The 27,917-nt window shown below is 41.5% G+C and overlaps 1 protein-coding gene across 8 annotated transcripts in view; it reads right to left on the bottom strand.

Annotated features, from left to right (window-relative positions):
* LOC129726594 (furin-like protease 2) overlaps positions 1 to 27,917 on the bottom strand; it is a 728,980-nt gene that overhangs the window by 9,741 nt on the left and 691,322 nt on the right. For 5 of the 8 annotated variants that reach the window (XM_055683492.1, XM_055683490.1, XM_055683496.1 and 2 more), the window contains 6 exons: positions 16,917 to 17,191; positions 16,097 to 16,373; positions 15,834 to 16,033; positions 15,491 to 15,769; positions 15,134 to 15,375; positions 328 to 1,166 (listed from right to left, as the gene is read on the bottom strand). In XM_055683492.1, the coding sequence (XP_055539467.1) occupies positions 774 to 1,166; positions 15,134 to 15,375; positions 15,491 to 15,769; positions 15,834 to 16,033; positions 16,097 to 16,373; positions 16,917 to 17,191 (1,666 nt within the window). In that variant the 3' untranslated portion in view covers positions 328 to 773. Of the gene's footprint in view, positions 1 to 327; positions 1,167 to 15,133; positions 15,376 to 15,490; positions 15,770 to 15,833; positions 16,034 to 16,096; positions 16,374 to 16,916; positions 17,192 to 27,917 lie in introns of those variants that run through there. The other 3 variants (XM_055683495.1, XM_055683497.1, XR_008728366.1) reach the window with 2 other exon arrangements.

Below are 27,917 nucleotides of genomic sequence, written 5' to 3'. Positions count from 1 at the left end.
CCCACCTACTTGGCTAATAATAACGCATAATAAACTGCTTCCTTTTTACGCAAGCACATTGTTTCGCAAGCCTATGTTGTGAATCACTCGTCTTGCTCCTAACCGGAAGGCCGTCACCTTCCGCTTTTCTTCGACAAGAGGCTGTGAAAGGCCCCTCGCCGACAAGGACTCTCCATCACCTCTCCAAAAAGTCTGAATTTGAAAAGTGCCTTAACAGTGAATGTCTGTACCGTGGTATAAATCATTTCTCTTTACATCTCTTTTCGCCCTCTTGCCGACTGCTCCCCATTATGTTATGTATAATGATAATAGTGCATATTTAAAAAGAAAAAAAAAGAAAGATTGTTTATCACACAAATAAACCGCCCTCACATACCGGCGCACTGTTTTGCTTCTTTTTTTTCTTGCATTCTCCCTCTTTCTAAAGAACACGAAGTTGTACGTGTGGATGTGCTACATTTTGCTCCAGTCGTCAAGTATTCCTCTAGGCTCGTAGAATAAACAATATCATTGGCAGGAAAAATATTCCACTTCGCATAAAAGCATCCCTCCTGCCACCCGCCACCCCCGTTTGCAGTATGGTGCTGGTCGTCGTTTGATTTTTCGCTCCACCCACCTTCCGCCGTTTGCTTTCTCGCTCGCACGCATCCACTCGCTTGAGTAAATATTTATAGTAATTTGTTATCGCCTATTATAGCACACGTTTACCAATTCCCGCGACCATCCCGTTTCCCCTTTGCCCGGTTGCTGCTGTTGACCTAGAAAGCAGCTTTTCAAGTCCTTTCAAACCGCTTGGAGGGCTGCTTTGTCCCTCGTCGCGGTACACGACCTGTGGCCACAAAACGGCTGCCACGGTTACTGCTGCCGCTGTTGATGCCCATAGCAGTCGTTCCATCCAGGATCTCGTGGTCATCATCTAGTGTCAGTAGTCCCCCCACACGGTCCTCGCTGTGATCATCATGATCCTCATCGACGTCGTCGTCGTCGTCATTGTCGTCGTCATTCTCCTCCGGCTCTTCATCATCAGAATTATTTACAATCGGTTCCAATAAAGCTTCGCCATCGGCTGGAATGGCTATCCTTGTGGTTGTAGCCGACGATGGTTTCCGGCCGGTGCCAAGTTTATTGTATTTCACGCTGGTGTACACGCTGTGGCTTCGCTTCTGCTTTATCATCCCACCGCGTCCATCGAGGCAGCCGTGGGTTTGCCACCAGTGTCGGCATTCCGGTGCGGTTAACCACATTCAACGAGGGACGAGTAAATTGTTCGATTCGGGACCAGATTTTCAATTTGTCACGATGCATTTCCGGAGCGCAGACATGGAAGGACAAAATGAAAGAGAAGAAATCGGACGTTAGTGTGGAATTATTTATTATATATGGCAACAAAATGTTTATGTAATTCAAATTTAACTTTACAGTTTATTTTCATTCCAAAATTCTGCTGTCTGGTGATCGAAATCGGTGTTAAGCTGCTATTTTTATCCGTCTAAGCGAATCATTAAAACCCTCCGGTTACCTCGCAAAAATAATTTCATTTAGAATTCAGAACAGCTTTAGCTAGTAGCATAGCGAAACAAAAGCATGCAAGGCATAATTGAATCGAAATGCGCTTCACTGATTTGACAAACAGGAGGAATAACAATAACACACCCACACCTAGCTTACGCTAGGGCCTTGATCGATCGCACGATAAACTATGCGTGCGAGAGCCATTACTGCAGGGCAATTTCTATACCAGCTCCCATGTGATTGGCAGTGCGATTAGGTGAAATAATCACTGATACCTATGCTGCCGTTCCAAGCATAACTGTCCCAGCGTCCATGAGGTTTCCATAGAACGTGGGACTGATATGCTTGGAACGGCAGTATAGTACATATCGTCTTTGACGGAACACCATTTTTTTCTGACAATGATTTGTTTTAAAAACAAATTAGGGAAAGATTAAATGAAAACGCAAATACATACTGCCTGTGTCATTGGGAAGGTTATGTTTTACCCCTTTATACTCTAGCAATTTGTACTCATCTGTTATATCGATACAAATAAAATTGGGACGGCTGACCATAGAAATTAAATTTTTATCAAATTCAAACATAAACATGACCCTGTATTCCACGACTGGGACTATTCGAAGACGTCTGCTAGGTTGACGTTACCAGTTCGGTTTGGTTTGGTGAAAATAACCCCTGGCTAGTAAACAGATTTGGCATGCGACTCGATTTCCATGGGAATTAAATATGTTGAATTAATGCACATTTGATTCTGTTGAATCTTAACCTAAAACGGTAGGTTAAACTATTGTTAGAAGTCCTACAGCAGGTTTGTGATTTATAAAGGCGACAAATTGGTGAAAACAGTTTTGTTTATCTTATTTGGGCTTGGAAATTCTACTTTAATCAGCAAAGTTGCATAAAACCTCTTGATAAACAATTCATCAGATTGACGAATGACAAATGTGAACAATAAAATCTGCTATTATCCAATCATTATCTTACTCTAAATAAAGAATGTACTCGAAAAAAAAGCAACCCTTACCTTTGTGTAGGGTATTTGTTTCATTATTCATCTCATTAAGCCGATATTCACGAAGAATGCACGGATTAAACACAAAATCTTAACGAAATCATTGAACAAATAAACAAAATACGCCTACATGGTCTTATGGAATCGCCCAGCATGGTATATTTAGTAAACTTGGCTAGTTTTATCCTGAACTCTACAAAACAAACCATTTTTCACAACGCTTTCATGTCCATCTCAAAACTTAAATCACTGCTCAATTATTCATCTCACGACACCCGCATATCCATCACACAATTAATCATGAATGAATTATCATAATTTTTTTTTGAAAAATTTATAAAGTTAGTCTAAGTTTATCAGTTACAAAATTTTGTCAGTTTTCTATATCTAGATGAAAATTTAACGCAGCTAAATCTAAATCTATCACTTATTTATACCTGGTAAAGCAGGCCTTAGTAACTCATCGAAGTCGAGTCGTCTCCATCCTCCTACAATATCTGTTATCCTCCGCTGCAGGACCATCCAAGCTGGACCGACTCGAGCACATGCATAGAATTTGTGATAAAGTGCTTCAGCAGTATTGTTGTCACAATATGTGCAGTTCTCATTCTCTACTCGTTGCATTACGAAGAGCAGTTTGCGATGCTCTATTTTTTCGTTTACGGGCAAGTAAAGTTGCGTCCGCTGCACCGAATTTATCTGTCTCGTTGAAATATTTTGCCACGTGCGTGGCCAGTTCCCTGCTGGATTTTTGCGTTCCACTCTTGGCACTTCAGTCTGTTGGATGAAATGCTGGTGGATTTGATCGGTGGAGGGGTTTTGTTGAATTTGATTGGGGAGTTGGGGCAAATTTGAAAGGATAATTTTAAGGTCGGGAAAATTAATTGGGACTGCAAGGCGAGGATTTGCTTGGAAAAGAAGGGATCTATAAAAAGGAATGGAATTGATCTCTCGTAAATGCCGGTTGATTGCGAGCGACTTACATTTAAGCGCCGGTAATTGTAGCTTAAGCCCTCCATGTTCCTTGTTACGTATGCACACATAACGGAGGTAACATTGATGCGAGGTACCATATTCTGGAGGTACCGAATGTGTTGAGCACTATGATCTTTTGATGCAGCGTCAACGTACGTTGACAGTGCAACCACATTATTTGCGTGATCTTTTTTACTGCGGTGTCCCAGTTCAACGTTGTCATTAGTCGTATAGAGTTTGCAAACACAACCCCCAGAATTTTGACTGTATCGGCTGTTTGCAGCCACTGTGTGTTGAGTTGGTTACCTTCATAGAATCCAACATTATTGGCAACCGTCTTCCGCAGGTTCAATTTTGCATCAGCAGCTATCTCAAAACGAGCAAATATATCATTCATCTCATCGATCTGATTGATCGATGTGACGATCACACTAATATCATCCGCATATGCCACCAGTAGATCGTCCCCACACACTCGTTCCAGTCTGCACACCAGTGGATGAAGATAAAGGACAAAGAGGTGCATAGACAACGGGTCCCCCTGTCGCACCGAGCGCTGGATTTCTAACGAACGGGAGAGATGTCCGTTGATCAGCAATCGAGAGGTGGATCGGCTAGCGATGAGCGAGAGTAGAGCGATGAGATCCCGATTGAAACCGAGCGTACGCATGGTCTCGAAAAGGAATGAGTGCCGGACCCGATCGAACGCGTGATCGAGATCGAAACTGATTAGTTTCCCAGCGCGACGGTGATGTCGAAGATTTGCAATCCGATCCTTCAGTGCGAGAGTGGCTGGAAAGATGTTGCGTTCTGTGTTCGAGCATTTCTGTCCGTCGCTCAAGATGCGATGTTCTCCCATAACTCGCTCCAGCCTAGTTTCAATTATTCTGGAGAAAAGTTTATAGTCACTGTTAAGGGCTATTCCCACTGCTTCCGATCCGGGACCGGGCCGGGACCGGGCCGTGGCTGATCCGTGTGTCATCCGGGCTCGTTTGAGATTGATTGCATGCGTTCTTACGAACGCATTCACACCGACGCGACGTGCCCAGACCGGAGCAGCGCTGAGTTGCCGTCGTGCTGCCGCCGTGCGAGAAAAAAACTATCGTTGCCGACGATACTTTGTGTTGCCGGGAGAGTGCACGGAAGGCATTCGGGTAGATGCGTGTATGTAGTAGTAACATATTTTCGGTTTTGCTTTGCATTTGCATTCATGCATATTGCCGTCACAGTCAAACGTTGAATTATAGTTCGGGATAAGTGTTGTGTTTTCTCAGCGAGAGCGCAGCGCAGGCACGGTTCGTACACGGCGCAGTGTGAATGCATTAAAGTCCCGGACGGGACACGGACACGGCCCGGATCCGGCCCGGCCCCGGAACGGAAGCAGTGGGAATAGCCCTTAAGAGTCGTAGGCTTCCCATCGAACTTGATTCGCTACAAACGCGGCGGGCCCTTTCACGTGCCTTGCTAATTGCAGATATTCTTAAGAACAATATCGACTGCACTGCACTCCTCAGCGAATTAAATATCAATGTGCGCTCTAGAGCTCTTCGCAACAGTGTCTTTTTTAGATTACTTTTTACTTGTACCAACTACAGAGCCAACGGCGCTATCATCGGTTTGCAACGAACCTTTAACAGGCTATCTTCGGTGTTCGATTTTAGCCTTTCACGTGATTACATAAAAACTAATTTTTTAAAATTACTTAGGATTCATCAGTATAGACCATATTGTGTCTCTTGATATGTTTCGAATAAATAAATGAGTAAAGGAAGTTGCCAACTCACCATTTGAAGCCCACCGTGAAACCGCCAGTTTTCTACAAAAAACGGTTAACATAAACATTTTGTCGCAACTTTTTCGACTTTTCACAAGAATCTTGCTAAAACTGTTTACTTCTGCTGCGTTAAACTTGGTGTGACATGTTTTAATACTAGTACAAGTGCTCGCCGCTAGGTGTCACATATTCTTTATCCGAGTTGGCAGTTGACAGCTCATTTAAATTATTTTCATTGGAGAGGTCTTGTTGTTTTATCCGATACTGTTAAAGGAGACTAAATTGAAAATCCTTTATAATCGCTCAGAGTTTGTCTATTAGGCGAAGTTTTGGTAAATTCAGCGAAAAATCCATCTCGGTTTCGCGTAATGCCAGATCCGGCTAACGTAGAGTGTCACCTTGGTGGGAGCGAAAGAAAAGCAACAGGAACTTCTGAAGGTGTTTTCTTCATAAATTGACCGTAAATAGTGTCGGTCGTTATGCACGACTTGCTAAAACTGCTACACCTGCTGCTGCTGCTAAAACTGCTGCCCAGATTATCTGACATTCAAGTACTTCTTGGAAGATTAGTAGACCTTCTTCTTCCGGAACTTCTCCGAAACATCCAGACGGAAATTGCCAACGAAGTCCTTCAGATCGAGGATCTACTTGGCATCCGCTTGATTGTACGTTTCGTCGTCCATTACGATGCGGGATTTGACCACCGTATTTCGTTTACCGGTTCGATTAGACGCCTTTTTCATCTTGAAGACATGAAGTCCGGCCCGCTGCATTGTCTGCTGGACGAAAAATTCGGATTGCACCTGAAGTAATCTTTCACCTTCATTGCCTTTACGGGGTCGGTCATTTTCGTTTTCATCGACTGACAGCTCGCCACAGAGTAGTCGGGTCTCGTGGAACGATTTTACCACACGAGACACGTTTCAATGGTCGATTTTCAACTATCCTACGATCCATCTGTGGAACTGGCCTGTTTTCTCTAGAAACGCACCCATAATATTCTTCTTCAAAACACTTTTTACTTGGAAACCATCTCAATAACCATTTGACAGATAGAAAGAAACATTACACTCTAAACTAGTATCACTCAAACATTAATCAATTATTATCAATTTCATAAAAGAGTTGTAGGGGAACTGTTCCATTATTCATCTAAGCCCATATCGTCTCCTTAATGCTTGAACTAGATAACTCGAAAATTGACGTTTCGAGAAAAACGAGTTTGAAAATTTGACGTATTCTGATGATGATGATTCAAATGCAATTATTAAAGGTTTAGATTTTATGAAACGCATCCGTATCGTTTCAGGCCCGTTATAGCAACGTAAAAATCAACAAAAAACCGAGTTATTTAGTTTTACTACAAAATACGCTTGTTTTTCATTGAGATATCTAGTTTTATAATTGATGAATAACACTTTTTCTTGTAATCGTGTGTCAACGAGTTTTGGATATGTTATAGAGCTCGACGCGATAAATATGATGGCATGCTTAACTCAAAATCGACAAATTTCGAGTTATCTAGCTCTAGCATTAAGGGGATGATATATTCATCTTATACAACATGAAAACACAATTGAAAACAGAAAAAAACGCATATGTTCTAACTGAATTTATCTACACGCAAAAGTTGGAGTGTGCGTAACCAGATCATTTAAGAGAGAAATACGCGCATTTACTGATTAAAATTGGAACCAGTACAACGCATGTGCGTTGGGCATAACGCATTTGATGCTCTAGCGTATTTTGAATGTATTGCGCAGCTCCAAACCTAGGACAGGACGTGACAAGTGGCTTCTAGTTGTTCTTTTTTTCGTTCAAAATTGCTCTCATGAAACATATGTTAAATTTATTTGAACCAGCCTTAATTTCAACTCATTTTGGGTTCCTCTTGCTTTTCATGATATGAATCTGCTATTGTTTATCATACGTAGTTTCAAAAACATGAATAACATTTCGAAAGTTGATTTTTATAGACATTACACAGTATAGTGTATGAAAAAGTTTCAAAAAATTGTTGAACCAAAAGCTGTTCATTCACTTGGTAAGCAAAAACAGTGTGAACAAAAAATACCGATAGTTTTCGCAGCACGGCCAACCGTACCGACTAAAAATAAAATTTAACAGTGCGCTAAGTGAAATCGACCAATCAGAGAGGGCTTTCGCTTTGACAAAACTTTGGGAAGTTTACCGAGACATTACGATTTTTGTGTATATGATACATATTCTGATTTTGATCTCTGTCAATGTATTCCTTGTAAAACTTTTGCGTTATGCGTATCACGCATTGGTTGTGCGAAGTCAGAGCAAATTCTGTGCGAATTGAAAGAACACATTGGATGATTAAAGTTTTAACTTTTGTGTGTACTAATTCAGTAAATGGATTTTTTTTAGTTCACTTCAAATTTCTCATAAAGTAAGCATAGCAAAGCCTTGGTGCTACATTCCGATTCGGAACTTGACCTTCTGTTTATTTATACACAGACTTTGCAGCCTACTGTTTAGTGTACAGGACAATTGCGGGGCTAGCGCTAAGATCCTACTGACACTAACAGTCTCTCCCGAGCCGAGTCTCGAACCTACGACGACTGGCTTGTTAGGCCAGCATCATACCTCGAGACCATCTGGGAGATTTCTCATAAAGTAGAATCTTCAAAGACTCACTTTAAAGATCGTAATATGATATTATAGTCGGGCATCTGCACTCGAAAACTCATTCATTTCAATCACTTACCTCAGAAAACGAAATTTGCGCATTGCTTCATACGGCTACAACGGGACTTCTTCAGCAGCCAACCAAAGTTTTTTTTTGTTATCACTAGCGGACCACTTTTTATTGCAATCACTCACTACACTAAAAATACTTTAATCTTTGAAATAATCACCTCAAATTTCCAAAAACAAGATTGAACTAGTAGAAATATATGAGATTAATTTTTACAAATCCTAAATTTCAACTGTATGTATTTTCATCTGTTTTCACTGGGTTGGAGAAAATCAAAAGTTGCCGAATCAGTTTCTGTTAATACGAGAAAATCATACTGAAAATGTTGAATTATTCCGACATAATTGGCATAAATCGACTGCACTGCAGTGGTTACCTAGGTTACCAATTCAGCACGTAAACAACGGATTCCTAGGTAACCTATTACGACGGTCTGCGACTACTTTCATTTATGATAATTATGATTAATTATGATTATGACCAGTTATCGCTCAGCTTCTGAGACGTGCAGACGTTATTTCGATTGCGCTTATCATAAGTCAAGCACCTATTATAGAAATTTCAATCGCACCGTGCCGCGTCGCGTATTGCTTGTTTCCGCGATGAGGCGAGAGAATACGATTAAAATTGATTATTCGCAGTTTACCGTCAAGCCCACGGTCGAAAAACTTCACAGTTTCTGTCGTACTATTCTTGGACTGAAGAGAGAAGAGATAAAACGACTCCAATGCCATAGAGGCGAGGCATGTGCGTTCGTTAGGGTCAGTGATTTGGCGCTCGCGCAAAAGATTGTCGACGAACATAATGGGAAACACGAAGTAGAATGCGAAGGGAAGAAAATCAAGCTTCGCATTACATTGGAAGATGGTAGTGTCGAGGTTAGAGTTCACGACCTTCCTGAAGATGTGTCAGAAGAGAGGGTTGTCCATTTCCTGAAGGGTTATGGGGAAGTGATATCGATTGGCGAGTTATTGTGGGGCGCGAGTGACGAGTGCGAAGGAATACCGCTCGGCGTATGGTCCGTTCGTATGCTCGTTAAGCGCAATATCGACTCATGGAGTTGCATCGACGGAGAACAAGCGTTCATTACATACAAAGGGCAAACACAATCATGCCGACATTGTAAGGAGCAAGCGCATACTGGCATATCATGCGTCCAGAACAAAAAGCTGCTATTCCAGAAGAGCTACGCAAATGTGACTAAACAAACTGGACAGACCGGCAGGTCAACGACCGGTCAACAACCTCAAAAATCAGCTGGTGCGAAGCAACAAGATAAAAAACCTGTCGGTCAAAAATCTTCTGCGCCACCACCGTTGTCATCTGATGCGTTTTCCAAACTACCGAAGTCTTCGAGTCAGAGTGAATCTTCAGGCCCGAAAACACAAACGAGCACCCAGTCTGCAGCCAGTGCTGTGTCCACACGCTCTCAAACAACAAGAGCATCCAGCTCGTCAACGTCTTTCCTAACACCACTGCAAGCTGTCGTGTGGTCGGATTCGGAGAGCCTCTTTAAAAAACCAAACGTGCTGCGATCGCAGAGCAAAACTAACAACGGGAACGAAACAGATGAGTCATCCACTTCCACGAGCAGTAGACGAAACCGAACACGACCGATTGGTAAAAAGCCACGCCGGGATGGCGATAACGACGACGAGGGTATGGAGTAAGAATACATCCTATAAATGGCTCTCACGTCGTACAACATTGCTTCGATAAACATCGCTACAATCACGAGTCTCACGAAACAGAACGCGCTCCGAACCTCCATCAACAGCCAAAGCTTCGACATCGTGTGTCTTCAAGAAGTAGAGAATGAACAGCTCTCCTTGCCGGGTTACGTCGTTTTCTTCAATATTGACCATTTGAGAAGAGGAACAGCTATTGCACTGAAGCAACACATGCAAGTCAATCACATTGAGAGAAGCTTGGATAGCCGACTACTTACTCTCCGAGTACAAGACACGACTATCTGCAACGTCTACGCTCCCTCTGGCTCTACGCAACGTGCCCATCGAGAGAATTTCATCAATGAATCACTTCCATATTACCTGCGACATCGCACCACACATGTTGTTCTGGTCGGCGATTTCAATTGCGTGCTTCGACCATGTGATTCGAGTAGCCCAAATACGAGTCCCGCACTCAAAGCAGCTATTCAACAACTACAGCTTCACGATATATGGGAGACACTGTATCCGCGCGATCCAGGTTTCACGTACGTCTGTCGGAACGCACGCTCGCGCCTTGATCGAATATACGTTAGCACTGGTCTACGCGATCATCTACGGACAGCGCATGCTCACGTCTGCTCATTTACCGATCATAAAGCATTGACGCTCCGACTATGCCTTCCTCATCTAGGACAAGAACATGGTCGTGGATTTTGGGCCCTTCGACCACACCTTCTAACCGACGAAAACGTTACGGAATTCCAGTACAAGTGGCAGTATTGGACCCGGCAACGAAGAAACTATGGTTCCTGGATCGAATGGTGGCTCTCGTTTGTGAAACCAAAGATTAAAAGCTTCTTCAAGTGGGAATCTCGGACTGTGTTTTGAGCAATTTCACAGAGAACATCAGCATCTGTACGGTGAACTCCGGCAAGCGTACGACGGTTACTACCAGCACCCTGAAACACTACCTACCATCAATCGGCTAAAAGGTAAAATGTTAGCTCTCCAACGGACGTTTTCTCACACGTTTATGCGGATTAATGAGACGTACGTGGCAGGTGAGCTGCAGATCGAGCAGGGTGAATTAAATACTGACCCGCGAGAGACCGAAGCACACATAGTAAACTACTTTTCGACTCTCTATTCCGAAGAGGCAGGAGAAGAGAACGAAAACGACTTCACTTGCGAGAATATAATTCCACCCAACGACCCATCGAATGAATCCTGTACGAGCGAAATCACGACTGCAGAAATATGGTCTGCAATAAAAGCGAGCGCACCTCGGAAATCACCCGGCTGTGATGGTATACCAAAGGAATTTTACCACCGAATGTTCGATGTCATCCACCGAGAATTAAATCTTCTGCTGAACGAGGCACTGAGCGGAAATCTACCACCATCATTTGTTGAAGGTATAATAGTACTGGTTAAAAAGAGAGGAGGCGATCAAACAGCTCGATCATACCGTCCGATCTCGCTGCTTAAAGGGCTATTCCCACTGCTTCCGTTCCGGGGCCGGGCCGGATCCGGGCCGTGTCCGTGTCCCGTCCGGGACTTTAATGCATTCACACTGCGCCGTGTACGAACCGTGCCTGCGCTGCGCTCTCGCTGAGAAAACACAACACTTATCCCGAACTATAATTCAACGTTTGACTGTGACGGCAATATGCATGAATGCAAATGCAAAGCAAAACCGAAAATATGTTACTACTACATACACGCATCTACCCGAATGCCTTCCGTGCACTCTCCCGGCAACACAAAGTATCGTCGGCAACGATAGTTTTTTTCTCGCACGGCGGCAGCACGACGGCAACTCAGCGCTGCTCCGGTCTGGGCACGTCGCGTCGGTGTGAATGCGTTCGTAAGAACGCATGCAATCAATCTCAAACGAGCCCGGATGACACACGGATCAGCCACGGCCCGGTCCCGGCCCGGTCCCGGATCGGAAGCAGTGGGAATAGCCCTTTATAACTCGGCAGCTGGTGTGGGTTGTTCCATGGCAATTGTCGAAGTGCGAATCGAACAAATCTACGTTGAGCTGCCTCAACTCGATCAACACCGTTGAGATAATGAGGGTTCCATACTTCCGAGCAATATTCAAGAATTGAACGAACAAGTGAGCAGTAGAGAGATTTCAGGCAGTATATGTCACTAAACGTTTTGGCGATTCTCATCACGAATCCCAAACAGCGAGATCCTTTGGCAACGATGTGCGTTATGTGCTTTTTGAACGTCAATTGATCGTCGAGGTGTACACCCAGATCTTCGATATCGCTTCCTGCAAGATGGCAGTTGGAACGTAGCGGGTTCTTTTTTCGCTTAAACGTAATAACCGAACATTTATTGAGGTTCAGTGTCATTCGGTTGTTTTCCAACCACTCGGAAAAAAATGCTAATTGTCTTTCAAGGATATAAGCATCCTTGATAGTCTGGATTTCGTTGAAGTACAGTAAGAAATTCAAAGGTCCAAGATGGCTTCCTTGGGGTACTCCAGAAGTTGCAGAAAACTCCTTAGAAATAAAACCGGATATATTGACTGTTAACCGGCGATTGCTAAGGTATGATTGAAACCAGGTGATAACATTAGCTCCAATGCCCAGTCTATCCAACTTAGCTATAACGATGGCATGATTGATTTTATCGAATGCGGTAGAGAGATCCGTAAATATAACATCGGTCTGATGTCCCATGGACATGGTGTCAGTTACATAAGTTGTGAAGGACAGAAGATTTGTAGTAGTACTGCGATTTAGCATGAATCTATGTTGGGTCTGATCAATTTACAGTTTGCTGTGGGTGAAAATTGGTTCCAATACGATCAGTTCAAATAGTTTGGCCCCGGCACATAGAGACGTAATACCACGATAGTTATCGACTTGTGTTTTGTCTCCTTTTTTGTACACCGGGAACATGTATGAGGTCTTCCAGAGAAAAGGAAATACACTGGTTGTGAGTGACAGGCGAAATAACAGACAGAGCGGTGTAACAATGGCATTGCAGCATTTTTTCAGGAATGTTGCCGGAATTCCCTCTGAACCTGGTGAGGTTGATGATTTCATCTCCTTGATGGACGTTATTATTGTATCCTCGTCCACATTAAGAGAATTCAAGAGTTGGCTCGATAGGAGAACATTATTCGCCGTCAAGGTCTCGTTGGAAAAAACTTTGCTGAATTTCTTGGCAAAGAGGCCACAAATTTCTTGTGTGCATGATGCCGTATTTTCTCCATTCCGTATCTTCGAAGGTAACCCTGTTTCATTCCTCTGCTCTTTGACGTATTTCCAAAAGAATTTGGGATCACACTTTAGCCTACGTTGCACAGTTCGTAACCGCTGCGCATGACAGCGCTCGACCGTTCTCTTGTAAATCTGGTTAATTGGTACGTATTGTTGACGTAGCACGTAACCACAATTTTTCGAATATCTTCTTAGCGCAGATCTCTTAGCTGTTTTCAAGCGTCTCAACTCATCGGTTTGTCATTATAGTAACCTGGATTTTTTGGTGACTTGTTTGGGTACATGGCGATCGATAGTATAGTTTACAATGTTGGAGAATGTTTGCACGGCAAGGTTAACATCGTCGTTTCTCGACAACGGACCAATTTATGTTCAACAGGTAATAATGCTATTGTAGTCGGCTTTCCTGAAATTATAACTGATGGTGTCGGACTCGCGGCTATCCATTTCAGGCCGGAAAAGTTGTAATCGTCCATAACTACAATTTCAACGATGAGAGAGGCTCGAGATGAAATCTCTTTTAACGATTCGGTGTGTGCGTCAATCAAGGCCAAGTCGCGGGTTCTATCTGGTGGTAGATATAGCACACAAAAGAAGAGAGAATAATTTTCCCTCCAGGCTTATTCGTATCCAAATCTGTTCGACACGATCCACTGATATTTCATCGATCAAATGCGCATTCAAGCTGACCATCTAAAAACCCCAGTCCCGAAGCTGACCATCTAAAAACCACTAATCAGACCGGTAGTCCTCTGCGGCCACGAAACTTGAACCATGCTCGTAGAGGACCAACGCGCCCTTGCGGTTTTCAAACGGATGGTGCTTGCATCAGCTGCTGGGAGAACCACTAATCGTTCAAACGGCAGGAAATCGGGAGACTTCGATAGGCTCGATGTTGTAAGGATGTAAGGACGACAACCCGGTTCTCGATAACGACCCGACTGGAACGAGGCGACAAGGCACGCAACGAGCAAGGTGGTTCGAAGATATGCGTGGCCTCCGCAGACGACATGGCTGCCATGGACCGAATTGAATAAAAACGACTTCTTTGAATAGCAAGAAACACCTCGGCCTGGAGTTGACTGGTAAGGTAAGTAAGGTGGTTTACTAAAACAATTTGTTCGATACAGATCCTTGTATGTGTTCATCACGTTAACAACAGACCTACAAGATTTTATTTTGTAATTTTTATCAAAACATCAAAATATGGACTGCTCTTTTCTTTACACGGAATCGCTCAGGATCAAAAGTTAACCGGAGATTGCAGAATTTCAGGAACGATCAAAAGCGTTTGTGATGTTCAAAAAAAAAAAAAAAAAAACAGAAATCGACTGAACGCCCCCCAACGACTGCTCCAATCAAACATGTTTCAAACAAAGATCCGTTCAAACCTGCAAAGAAAATCAAAGAACAGCAGAATATGTCAGCGAGTTCCCGGGCAATCCAGAGACGGCTTGTAGAGCATGGACTCGGTGGAAAAAATCCCCAGGAAAGATCCTAAGCTCACACAGAAGCCTGAAGAAGATGGAGTTGAAGTTTTTCAAGGAGCTTTTCGATTGAGTAGGCTCAAAAACCAGAAGGTAATATATCTTGTTCGTACCTTGTCAAGATGTCCAGATGAACGAATAAGATATATTACCCCTCTGAAGTTGTCACCGATCAGTGACGAAACTTCGGACAGTTTAAAATAAGTCGTTCTACTTTTTTGTGACTGTTCAGCCGAAAGTACAATCAACATAAGTAACATTTCGACAGTTAGCAACATTTATGAATTAGCATCAGCTGGAATGTTTCCTGCTTCAATTGTGTTATTTAAAATTACTTTCAGCTTTGGTATCAAAATACGTTTCAATGTCAAACTAGGCTTTTCTCAAAATGCCTAAATTTTACTACGAGTATTTTCAAATTCACGCGCCGAAGGGGTCTGTAATCTTGATTTTTAGCGTTACGTAATTTGTGCACGACGCTTAGGATTCCATCCAGTAGATTGTTTGTTTCCAATTCCTGAGAATGTCTAGTTGAAATGTAGATCATTGCACACCAGTTTTAGTATTAATGTCAAGTTGAAAATTTAATGAGCTGATTGGTTTTTCCATGATTAGCTCGGAGAAACCGATTGGTAACGGCTCAGTGCGGAGGCACTAGGTAAATGTCATGTTCGATTCGTCGAAAGCTGGAAAGCTCATAAACAGAATTCGATTAGGGGCACCCACTCACCTGTAGAACACTGAAAATCACAACGAACAGGGTTACTATCAGAAGACAGCCGGAGATGGCTAGAACGGTCATGGTTGAGGGCGAAACACTTTGCAGCAACTGACCCAGTGCTGTCCGCTGGCCGTTGAATTCCATCACGTTGCTATCGATGTTACTCGCGCTGGCTTCATCACCGAACTGAAGTAATTGCTGTTCGGCTCCGATGCGCCGTTTACCGGCTGGGGACGAGTTTATGCAGCCTCCTGGAACGAAACAAAAAAGATATCAGATTGTAACAGAACACTGGCCAGCTTCATTTTATTTCTGCGAGAAAACGCCTTCTTAGGGTGACCTAATTTCGTTTTGTTAGAAACTCACCAGTTCCCTTATCGCAATGACAGCAGCTTTGGTCGTCGGGCGAAGCGTCGCTCGCGCAGCAAGGCACACACTGGTTATTGAGTCGGTCCAGGTGCAGTGGGAAGGCGCACGTAACGCAGGAATATTGTCCAGGCCCGCTGCACGTCCGGCAGCTTTCGTGACAGGTTTTGCACGTTTGCGTAGGCGGATCGTAGAACTGCGAGCCGAGACACTCCATGCAGAGTCCCCCGTCAAGCATGAAGTGAGACGGACAGGAAGTACAAGCCAGTGGACCAGCAGCTGAAAGGTGAAATAACAGTTTTTTTCGGTTCATCACATCGAAAACCGGCCTCCTGGGACTCACCGTTACAAGTTTTGCAATAGTGATGGCACTTCTGGCATCCGAATTTCGTCTTGAAGAAGCCTTCGGGGCATTCCGGGTGGCATTCGCCTCCCGCCAACTGCCAACCCTCAGGACATTTGACGCACTGATCTCGTCTTGGTCCACTGCATGTGTTGCAGCTCAGGTAGCATTTGGCACAGGTGCCCCGATCGCTGTAGTATCTGTTGAGTAAAATTCAAAGGATCATATTTTCCGCTGTTTATCACCATGAACTCGCTACTCACCCGTCCGCGCAGGTAGTCCGACATTCACCGCTTTGCAACTGCAGCCCCTTCTGACAGGCGGTGCAATTCATCCGCGATACGCACTGGGTGCAAGTATGCAGGCATTTCGCACAGATGCCCACCTCCATGTAGTATCCTTCGTCGCACTCGTTTACGCAGCGCTGATGCTGCAGGAGCAGCGGCGAGGTGCACTTGAGACACTCGTGCTCCGTCGGACCGGTACAGGTTTCACAGGTCGAATGGCATGGGTGACAATGGCCGTTTTCGTAATATTCCGCTATGAAATAAACAATGGCGAAGGAACAACCATGAATATTCTATGCTTAATTAAATCCATAACAAAAAAGATAGTTATTCTGCTGTGTAAATTTAAAAGTTCACTAAAATGGGAAAAAGTATACACAACAGTTTTTGTTGATTGACTACTACAGGACTTGACGGCAATTATGGAATTTTTTAATCGAAAATCAAATTTCAAACCATTGTTCTGGATATCATTATTTATTATAGCGGTTCGATTAAAATTCTACTGTTTCTAGCAAAATATCTAAAATCATTTTTGTGTATAGCTTTTTTGTGCACTGTCTGGCGTCATTCGAGCGGAGACACTTCCTATCTAACCGAACGCTCTCATATCGTCCCGGAGACTAACATGTACAGGCACCGGGAAATATTTAATTATATATTTATTCATTTTAAAGCTTAGCTTTACACAAACGCGCAAAAAAAATGAAACCATTTTACCCCGCTCGCATTCCCCAGCCGGGCTAGCGAAACTAATAAAATAATAGTCTCTCCTCTCGGGCGCCACGATACTCACATTCATCACAGTTGTTGCTCCCGTTGGCGATGCATTTGCTCTTCTTGTTCATGGTCCAGTTGTCGCGGCACCCGGTGCAGATCTGGCCACTGCTGCAGGTCGAGCATCCTATCGGGCACGGCATGCACTCGTGCCGTTTTTTATCGCCGAAGAACCCATCCGGGCAAGCATTCAGGCAACGACCCTCGTGAGCGAAGCGTCCGGCACGGCACAGGATGCACTGGGACTCCGACGATCCATTGCAGGTCATGCAGGACGAGTGACAATCGGCACAGCTAGCAGGGGAAAGACACGTAAAAGAATCAAGGAGAGGTGGTTAGGATTGAAACATTGAAATCTAATTCCGGTACCGGTTATAGGGTAAAAAGTGATTTTACACTAATTAAACAGCAAATGTTAGGCACTGTACCGCTTCCGAGAACGTACCATAATAATGGTGGATTACGGCGGTTACTCCGGCGGAGGACATAAAACTCACAAACAAGAGAACACAGTCAGATGAATCGTTTCCCTCCCGGTGCTCCAAAGTGCTCATTTAGTTGAGAGCGTCAAGCTATATAAATTAATGAGAATGGTCGTAAAATTTTTATCTCCAGCAGATGCGAAATGGAGATTCTATAGGGAATGAGATTTAGATGTTATGTTTGTAACGAGTAAGTCGATGGTGGCAGTACTTAAGTTTCAAAACACAAAACTCAGCATTGACTATTTTTCTTGGTAATAAAGTTTAATCATGAGCTATTTTAACAAAAAAAAATTACTCTTAATTATTGTTAAACTTTTATTCTATTATTTTCGATGAACGTAACATTTTGCTGAATCTCATCCTGTTTAATTTTGTTTTTCTTTTATTTCCAGAAAAAAATGTACTGAGTGGGCAACATTCTACACCTGTCTTTTTTCGAAGCAATTTTTGACGGATATTTTGTCTTTAAATATCAAACAAAATAACCAATGAGCAGTTAGAGCTCAAGTTGGTGGTATGCTCAAAAACAGTCATGGTGAGGTTTTAGCAGGATCACAAAGATTGAAAGAAGGTATCTATCATTCATGTATTTTTCAATAACATGAGAGTCAGTGTCGAACCAGTGATCCCGTTTTGTTACGTATTTTTGAAGTTTTTAGGATAAAGAACATCTACAGTAACTTTTCTTTAATAAATAGCCTGTATGAGTAAACTAAACAGTTCAGAAGTGCGATGAAAATCCAAGATGGATACATTCTATGTAATTTTACTTAAATTGCTATCACACAAATTCAGACCAGTTAATTCCATATGTAGGGGAACAACGGGCAAGATGGTCACCCTAAGGAAATCATTCATTATTCTGCTCAAAATACAACATTTCAACCAACGATATTTATAATATTCGACATTGATTAGTGCTTTTCATAAAATAATGCAAACTTTTCCTTTTTAGAGTGATTTTAAATTAGTTTTCACTAAAATAAAAACAGTCTCGCAAAACCACTATTTCACAACGTGCATATGAAACGGACAGGCTGTGCTGGTAAGACAGACCTATGAAAGACTATAGCAAATTTCTTTTCTATACGGGACGACGCGCTGCGCAAAAAAGCACGTGTTTGAAGCTTACCGTCGGCTGCGCTGATGGAATCATTCACATCATTTACATGTAGTATATTTACAGCTTTTAACAATGTTTTTAATGATGATTTTTGTTTCAAATGAGAGTTAATGACTTAAGGTCTCATATCGCATGCTAAGAATGCTGAAAAAAAGAATAATAAATGGTGCTATTGTCCATTTTGCTAACACAACATCTGACCGTCTTGCCCAAGAGGCAAACATTTTTTTGGATCGATGTGATTTCTAAAAAATAATATTTTCACTAAACTATCTTAACCCACGTGTCTCAAATATGCTCAATTATTCCAATGTCTTTGAAAACTATATTTTTCTGAAGTTTTACCGAAGCAGAAGCTTAAATTCGACACGGCCAAAACTACATCACATTGCTTTGCTGTTGATAGTGAGCTTATTTTGATTATTTCTCAAAAAACTAACTATTGTTTCAATATACATAATATCTCGAAACTCCCAGGATCCTGTTGGTATGTAACTGGCATAACTGATTTGTGTTAATTTCAATGGTTTATATAGAAATGAGCAACTGTCCATCTTGCTCGCCCTGTCCGTGTTGCCCGTGAAATTGGGGTGAAATTGATCACTTGAAAATTCGTGGTAAAAAATACTAATCAAAAGATATTGCTCTTACAACACTAAGCAATGTTAACGTGTCCTTAAACGCAACTTTTGCATGATTTACATATCTGTCAAAGTTAACCCTTGCTTGAAAGTTTCCAAATAACAAAAAAAAAGTATTGAATTTACTTAAAGTAATCTTAGTTGAGGGTTAATTAAGTTGAATTTGGAGAAGTGAGTAAAGTTTGATGAAAGCTCAAAAAATGTAATTTTCAACAATGATCATTTCATACCATTAAAGAAACACTGATGAATTCGCAGGATACCCCAAAGATTTTAATTTCAGAGCTAGTTTTTGAGCTTTTGCAAGCAAACCGATTTGAAATCGGTCTAACGACGATCAAATAAGAGCAAATTTAGCAACAAGCAGCTCGTGAATCAAAATAAACAAATTTTAACCTGAAATATCGTTATTTTCGTTTCCAAACTAGGTAGCTGTAAATAATTTTTTTCAGTACAGAAATCATCATTTGTCTTTAGCATATCGAAAAAAAAAAACACATTGCCGAAAGAACGTATGGATTTCAATGGTGATCAATTTCACCCCAATTTACCTCATAGTACCTTATAGAATTATCAAATTTATTTCATGAAGTAGACGATAGAAATTTCACCAATAGCCATAGAGGTTTACTGGAGCACATACCAGTACTTGTTTAAATTATACTATTTCGAGAAAAATTATACTATTTCGAGAAAAATAAAAAAAAATTATACTATTTCGAGAAAAATGTACATGAAGCTAGTTAATTGGAAATTGTTAAAAAAATTGATCAATTTCACCCCGTTCCATGGTATATAATGTATTTTCTATTGTTCAGGCTTTGGATAGAGATGGTCAGTGTTTACACTATATGACGAATGAAAATAACCGGAGATATTTGAATAGAACAAAACATCAGCGGGCATCCTTGGAGATTGTGTTTATGTCCAAGAAATTATTAACAACAAACCGTTTTTCGTGGGCTCAAATATATAATGTCTTTGAGAATTTTTATCTCTCAGTGAAGCAATACCCAGGGATCATTTTATTGGTGACTAGCTGACCCGCCTATTTTAGTGTTTAATTTAATAATTTCAAACATTTCAAATTCATTGATTCCTTGCGATTTGTTTATATCGTTTGAAAGGATTGGTTTTATCGGAATGACAACAACCTCGACTTTCGGCTTTTGTACATCACCTCTATTCCGGAAATATATTGGGTGTATTTCAGTTATTTTTGTTGTTTTCCTGAAACTGAAACTGGTTATCTTCGAATTCAAAATAGTGTCCAGGGTCAATGCTTGACTTCTTTACATCATTTTGATTACGGACATATCCATAAGTAGTTTTTTTTCTTCATCTATAGTTTATTTGACACGGGTCCATAAGTAGTTGTATTCGGTTATTTTCGCCTGTTTCCCAGAAGTTGTCATTTTACAGTAAACTGGTGTCTGAGGTCAATTTTTAGCTCCTTGCATCACTCTGGATCCGGTGATACTCATATTGGGTGGTATTTGGTCACTTAAGGCTATTTTTCGAAAACCGTAAGTCGCCATCTTGGATTTTAAAATGGCATTTGAAGACAATTTCTGGTCCCTGAGCGTCATTCTGGTTTAAGAAATACCCATATTGGGTGTTATTTGGTCATTTTCGACTGTTTTCCAGACACGGGAAAGTCACCATCTCACAATTCAAAATGTTGTCTGAGGTCGATTTGTGGCTTCAGTGCATCATAACAATCCCGGAAATACCCATATTGGGTGGTATTTGGTCATTCGCAGATGTTTTTCAGAAACCGGAAGTCGCCATCTTGGATTTCGAAATGGTATTTGAAGACATGCCAGAAGAAGGAAGAGTGTTGAAACATTATGCACATGAATAATAGGGTTTCGGCTTAGAAGTCTTTAAACTCTATGTTTAGAACAAATATGTTGTTATTCATCCCAACGTTTCTGCACTTGTTGGTGCCTTCATCAGGGGAAACTGTTGAGGGGTGTTATTTATTATAATTTCACATATTTGATATATATATATATATATATATATATATATATATATATATATATATATATATATTCAACTTACAATAATTGTATTGTTCTACGTCAGATGAGTTTCATATTTTTAACTATGGTTAGCAATTTTGAAAAAACTTACGGTCAATTACAAATAGTTGAATAAATTAAACACTTATTAAAGTAAATCTTATTGGAAATTTAAAAAAACTTAAGCTTACATTCGTACACTTGGTGGTGGGTGAAATTGTATATGTTGTCGGAGTGCTTAGGCGGAATTTCAGTTTTCTGTTTCAGTGTTGTCAACTGTTATACTTCCTTCAGGTCTGTTTTTTAGTTTTTGTAAGATTCCCGCGTACGCTGTGTTGAGATGATCAACATCAACACGACGATTTACTATGTGTGGGGTACAGTATATGTGGCACATTTCTAAAAATGGTAGTGAAGCTGCGTGTTTTGCTCCGTCTATTATGTCTGTTTTGTCGAAGTCGAATCTGTGTTGTGTGTCGATACAGTGCTCTATGAGAGCAGTTTTCTCTCTCAGCTCTGATAGTTGAGTGTTGGTTTGAGTGTCGGAATCTAGAATCTGGTTGAGTTTGTTTACATGCGATGCATGTCCGTAGAGTCTGGTTTTTAACTTGTTGGTCGTCATTCCGATGTAGTTGGTATTGCAGCCACTGCACGGAATTTTGTAAATTATGTTGCTTTTTTCCTTTTTATTTACAGGATCCTTGACATCACTGTAGAAGCTGCCTACGGTTCTGTACAGTTTAGTGGCGATGCAGATATTTGGATAGTCTTTTTGAAGTAGAATACTTCTCTCAGGCAGTTCGGCTACATAGGGATGTGAAATGAAAATCTAAAACCGAAAAAAGTGAAAAATATGTCCAATTTCAAATGCTAATAAATCGGTTGGTATTCGATGGATTTCCTTCGTTCCTCGCAGCAATAGATTGGAAAATCTTCTAAGATTCTTCCCAAAATAAGATAATTGTAATTTTATTATTCACACTATTGTACTATTGAAAACAGTCAAGCCTTGTCAAAACGAAAAATTCGACCTCTGATTGGTCGGTATATGCTTGCTTCCCAAGCACGGTCGACATAATCATATACCGCTCACATAAGAGCCTGTTTTAGCCGAAGCCGCTCATAATAGTTCTAGACAGCGACAACAGCAGTCGTCCTTCCTTAGCAGCAGCACTAGCCCTGTGGTTGGTCACCACGTCTCAGGAGCAGCGTGGTTCTTCTCAGCGTGTGTCGCCAGACTACCATTATCCCCCCCGTGTTGGGGCAGCATGAAGATTGCCATCAGGAAATCCAATTTTGAACATCAAAATGCCTTTTCCAAGGCAAATAAACAAGTCATTGAAAGTTAATGATTTTTGTCAACGCAAGCAAGCATTCTGTGTTGCATCAAAGCAATTTAAATTTGTCGCACCCGTCTAATTTACTGGATGTGAAATAGCTTCCACAGTGCATGTTGGCGGTGTATCTTAATTTCCCCAATGTTAGGGCAGCTCAAAGGTTGTTATTAGTAACCGATTTTGAACCGCAACATGCTTTTTTCAAGGCAAATAAAAAATAATTGGAGGTTAATAATTCTCTGCCATCAACACAAGCAGACATTCTGTGCGGGATGCAATCAAATTCTGTTGTAGTTGTCTAATTTTCTAATTTATGTAGTAAACCCCCCACTGTAGGGGCAGCGCAAAGGCGCGATCAGCATAACCGACATTGAATAATTAACTGCCCTGTTAGTACGCATTCACAAAAGCAGTTAGTTTGACTATGCAGAGCTAATATGAAGTCGATTAAATCAATCAGCATAAACAGAATTTCGTCGTCTCTCAGCTGCCAAGTTGCAACATGATGCAACACGCAACAGCGAGCAAACGAAATCGCTTGATGTTACAAACCGCAATAAGATACGGGTTAAAACCGTTGCGTGTGTGAGAGCACCATCTGTGTTTATTCGCTGGATACACTATCTACTGTCTACTGAACGCAATAATCTGCTTTTATGCGACACGGGGACGGGAACATTTTTTTCAACCAAGCTGCACAACACGACACAAAACATGTTATTTTGTTGCTTCAATGAGAGTGCTATCGGTCCGGCTCGACAAGAAATCATTTTTGTGCATCCGTGCTACGAAACTGAGGAAAAACTTTAGAAACTGAAAAAAGAGGTGGTGGTTATCAAATGATCGCTCAGAGCCGGAATAAAGTCACACATATTTTTCAAGTTATATCATTCCACCACGTACGAAAAATAATTCATTCCTATTTTCATCCCTATATAAGAGCCTGTTTTAGTCGAAGCCGCTCATAATAGTTCTGAACAGCGACGACAGCAGTCCTCCCTTAGCAGCAGCGGGAGCGAGCAGTGGGTACCATCGATAGCGGATAGCGGCCACAACTGTGGCATGGCTGCGGATAAGCGTAGCAGTTTCAGCGGATCTCACCATCGATAGCAGCAGGGCCAGCAGATGCAGGTACAGCGGATACCGATGGCGGCCACAACTGTGGCATGGCTGCGGATAGCGTTGCAGTTGCTCAGCAGTTGGGCCAGCGTATAGCGAGCGGCCACAACTGTGGCATGGCTATGCAAGCGTAGCTGTTGCAGCGGGTATATCAGCATCGATAGTAGCAGGGTCAGCTGATGCAACGACACTCCCTTCACTAAAATGCTGTTTCAGTGTGGTAGCGGGAAGCATCAAGCAGCAGGCTTGCATGAAGTGAATACATCAGCCAGCAACTTTCTCTAAGGCCTCTATTACAGAGATGCGATTGCGTCAATCCGATTTTGAATTGAACAATTGTTCTTTTGAGAACAAATAAAACACTTATTTGAAGAGTTAATAGCTTTTGGTACCAATAGCAGTATAGTGACAGCCTCAACGGTAGATGCAGATGCAGCCGGTACTTCCCTGAGGCCGATGTAAAGGTAAATGGGAGCAGCACGGCGAAACAGTTCGAGTTATGCTTAGACGCGCGTCATTTTTCGTTGTTGATATTCCCCACATGAAACGACGCGCTTTCGTATGATAGCGGTGGTATAAGCAGTAGATGCATTTGCCAACACTTCCTCCAGTAAAGCCGTGCCTAGTTTTCAATGTGAAAACACCTTTTTCATTGTGTTGACCGTGCGCCTTAGTCCTCACTTTCAAGGTAACACAGAGATGTAAGATAAACACTACATCCTATGATAATTTGAACAATTGTCCTTATAAGGACAACAAATGAATTAATAAAGATTTAATTTTGAATTAGAATACTTCTCTCAGGAAGTTCGGCTACATAAGTATGTGAAATGAAAATCTAAAACTGAAAAAAGTGAGAAAAATTTCAAATGCTAATAAATCGGTTAGTTTTCGATGGATTTCCTTCGTTTTTGCAGCAATCGATTAGAAAATCTTCTAAGACTCCTACCAAATGCATGACATGCAATTTTATCATTCGAACTATTGTACTATTGAAAACTCTTAAGCCTTGTCAAAACACAAAATTCGACCTCTGATTGGTTGTTATACCGCGCTTTCCCAAGCACGGTCGGCAGAGTTATGGACCTAGTAAATTGGGAATGCATCATTTGGCCTATATAAGAGCTTCATCAGATAATAAACAAACATTTCATCGGATATTAAATTGAACAACTGAAATTTGAAGGACACAAATGATTATTTGAAGAATTATTATTTTCTCGTTTTGCGCTATAATCCAAAGTTAATTGTCTTCATCTACATGCATACTCTGATTATTATTACGTGTTTGCGTCACTTAGTGTTTGGCTACGGTCATGCAGAACGCAAATAATGGCGCGATGCGATTCGGCAAGACGAAATCTGTTCAAATGTATAGCTCTACTTCGCCTTAAAAAGAGCTGTACATTTCACCACGGTAAGGATAATCGCATCGCGCCGGCATTCGCGTTCTGCATAACCGTAGCCTTCCGTAGTTCCGTTCCCCTTTAATGATGTCGTATTAAAGGTGCATATTACAATTCGGCAGCACTTCAACTTCTCATTTGCACAAAATTTAAAAATATACAATGAACTTCATTCAAAATATCAGACAAAAAGAAATTACAATACTGCCAATGAACGGTCAACGTTTATTTACTAGAAAAAATGACTGACATGCAAGCAGCCGGGTTATCTTTCTTGTAAAAGTATTCTACTTCAACCTTGCGGTCGTGGCTTTGCATACAACCTTCTTGTGATTTTTAAAGCACTTAATGAGTCGGTCACTGAGTTTAGGAATGTAGTGAAGTGATCTAAATGTGGGTTCTGTCGTCGATCGTTGATTAGCTGATGTTTGGCTTGCTGTGGATCAGGAACGGTTGTGTTAATCGGCTGGACCTCGATGGGCGGAAGATTTATGTTGTGTGAGCTCGTTTCGATCGACACCTGTTGACTGCTGTTATCAGTATCAGAAGCGTGGGTGGCAGGATCTAGTGGCTGGAGGGACGGCGGTGGTGCTGACGGTAGTGAAGGTATATCGGGTTGCGGTGGCGAATTGGTGTGTTGTTTCGAATGTTGCTGGTTGATCAGCCGAGACACAAGTGTACGCGGATATTTGTTGGCTTTTAGGTGTTGATGAATGATGGTGTTCAGGTGTGTAGCAATCTTCTCCGATGTTAATGATGTAACGCGATGAATAAAGTTGCGGGCAACATTAATTTTGTGTTTGTACTGATGATAAGAAAAGAAGTTCAGCATTCTCCCCGATGATATAGGTTTACTATACCATTCCGTTGAAAGTGATTGGTTCTCTTCTCGTTTAATTAGCATGTCCAGGAATGGGAGTTTACGGTCATGCTCGATCTCGATTGTAAATTGTATTCGGTTCTCTTGGTGGTTAAAGATTTCTAGAACTGTGTTGATGGCATCTTTGGGAATGGCGAGAAACAAATCGTCTACATATTTGCGTAGTATAGGGACCTCGAAGGGATTCTACGCAAATATGTAGACGATTTGTTTCTCGCCATTCCCAAAGATGCCATCAACACAGTTCTAGAAATCTTTAACCACCAAGAGAACCGAATACAATTTACAATCGAGATCGAGCATGACCGTAAACTCCCATTCCTAGACATGCTAATTAAACGAGAAGAGAACCAATCACTTTCAACGGAATGGTAAACCTATATATATCGAGCATGACCGTAAACTCCCATTCCTAGACATGCTAATTAAACGAGAAGAGAACCAATCACTTTCAACGAAATGGTAAACCTATATCATCGGGGAGAATGCTGAACTTCTTTTCTTATCATCAGTACAAACACAAAATTAATGTTGCCCGCAACTTTATTCATCGCGTTACATCATTAACATCGGAGAAGAATGCTACACACCTGTACACTATCATTAATCAACACCTAAAAGTCAACAACCATCCGCGTACACTTGTGCCTCGGCTGATCAACCAGCAACATTCGAAACAACACACCAATTCGCCACCGCAACCCGATATACCTTCACTACCGTCAGCACCACCGCCGTCCCTCCAGCCACTAGATCCTGCCACCCACGCTTCTGATACTGATAACAGCAGTCAACAGGTGTCGATCGAAACGAGCTCACACAACATAAATCTTCCGCCCATCGAGGTCCAGCCGATTAACACAACCGTTCCTGATCCACAGTATAGCCAAACATCAGCTAATCAACGATCGACGACAGAACCCACATTTAGATCACTTCACTACATTCCTAAACTCAGTGACCGACTCATTAAGTGCTTTAAAAATAACTATCCAAATATCTACATCGCCACTAAACTGTACAGAACCGTAGGCAGCTTCTACAGTGATGTCAAGGATCCTGTAAATAAAAAGGAAAAAAGCAACATAAATTACAAAATTCCGTGCAGTGGCTGCAATACCAACTACATCGGAATGACGACCAACAAGTTAAAAACCAGACTCTACGGACATGCATCGCATGTAAACAAACTCAACCAGATTCTAGATTCCGACACTCAAACCAACACTCAACTATCAGAGCTGAGAGAGAAAACTGCTCTCATAGAGCACTGTATCGACACACAACACAGATTCGACTTCGACAAAACAGACATAAGAGACGGAGCAAAACACGCAGCTTCACTACCATTTTTAGAAATGTGCCACATATACTGTACCCCACACATAGTAAATCGTCGTGTTGATGTTGATCATCTCAACACAGCGTACGCGGGAATCTTACAAAAACTAAAAAACAGACCTGAAGGAAGTATAACAGTTGACAACACTGAAACAGAAAACTGAAATTCCGCCTAAGCACTCCGACAACATATACAATTTCACCCACCACCAAGTGTACGAATGTAAGCTTAAGATTTTTAAAATTTCCAATAAGATTTACTTCAATAAGTGTTTAATTTATTCAGCTATTTGTAATTGACCGTAAGTTTTTTCAAAATTGCTAACCATAGTTAAAAATATGAAACTCATCTGACGTAGAACAATGCAATTATTGTCAGTTGAATATATATATATATATATATATATATATATATATATATATATATATATATATATATATATATATATATATATATATATATATATATATATATATCAAATATGTGAAATTATAATAAATAACACCCCTCAACAGTTTCCCCTGATGAAGGCACCAACAAGTGCAGAAACGTTGGGACGAATAACAACATATTTGTTCTAAACATAGAGTTTAAGACTGCTAAGCCGAAACCCTATTATTGGTACCCCCTACAGTCGACCTCTACCACACAAAAAAATTA

The sequence above is a fragment of the Wyeomyia smithii genome, chromosome 3 (assembly GCF_029784165.1).
Source record: "Wyeomyia smithii strain HCP4-BCI-WySm-NY-G18 chromosome 3, ASM2978416v1, whole genome shotgun sequence".
Classification (NCBI taxonomy): domain Eukaryota; kingdom Metazoa; phylum Arthropoda; class Insecta; order Diptera; family Culicidae; genus Wyeomyia; species Wyeomyia smithii.
This window is presented reverse-complemented; position numbering and strand designations above follow the sequence as displayed.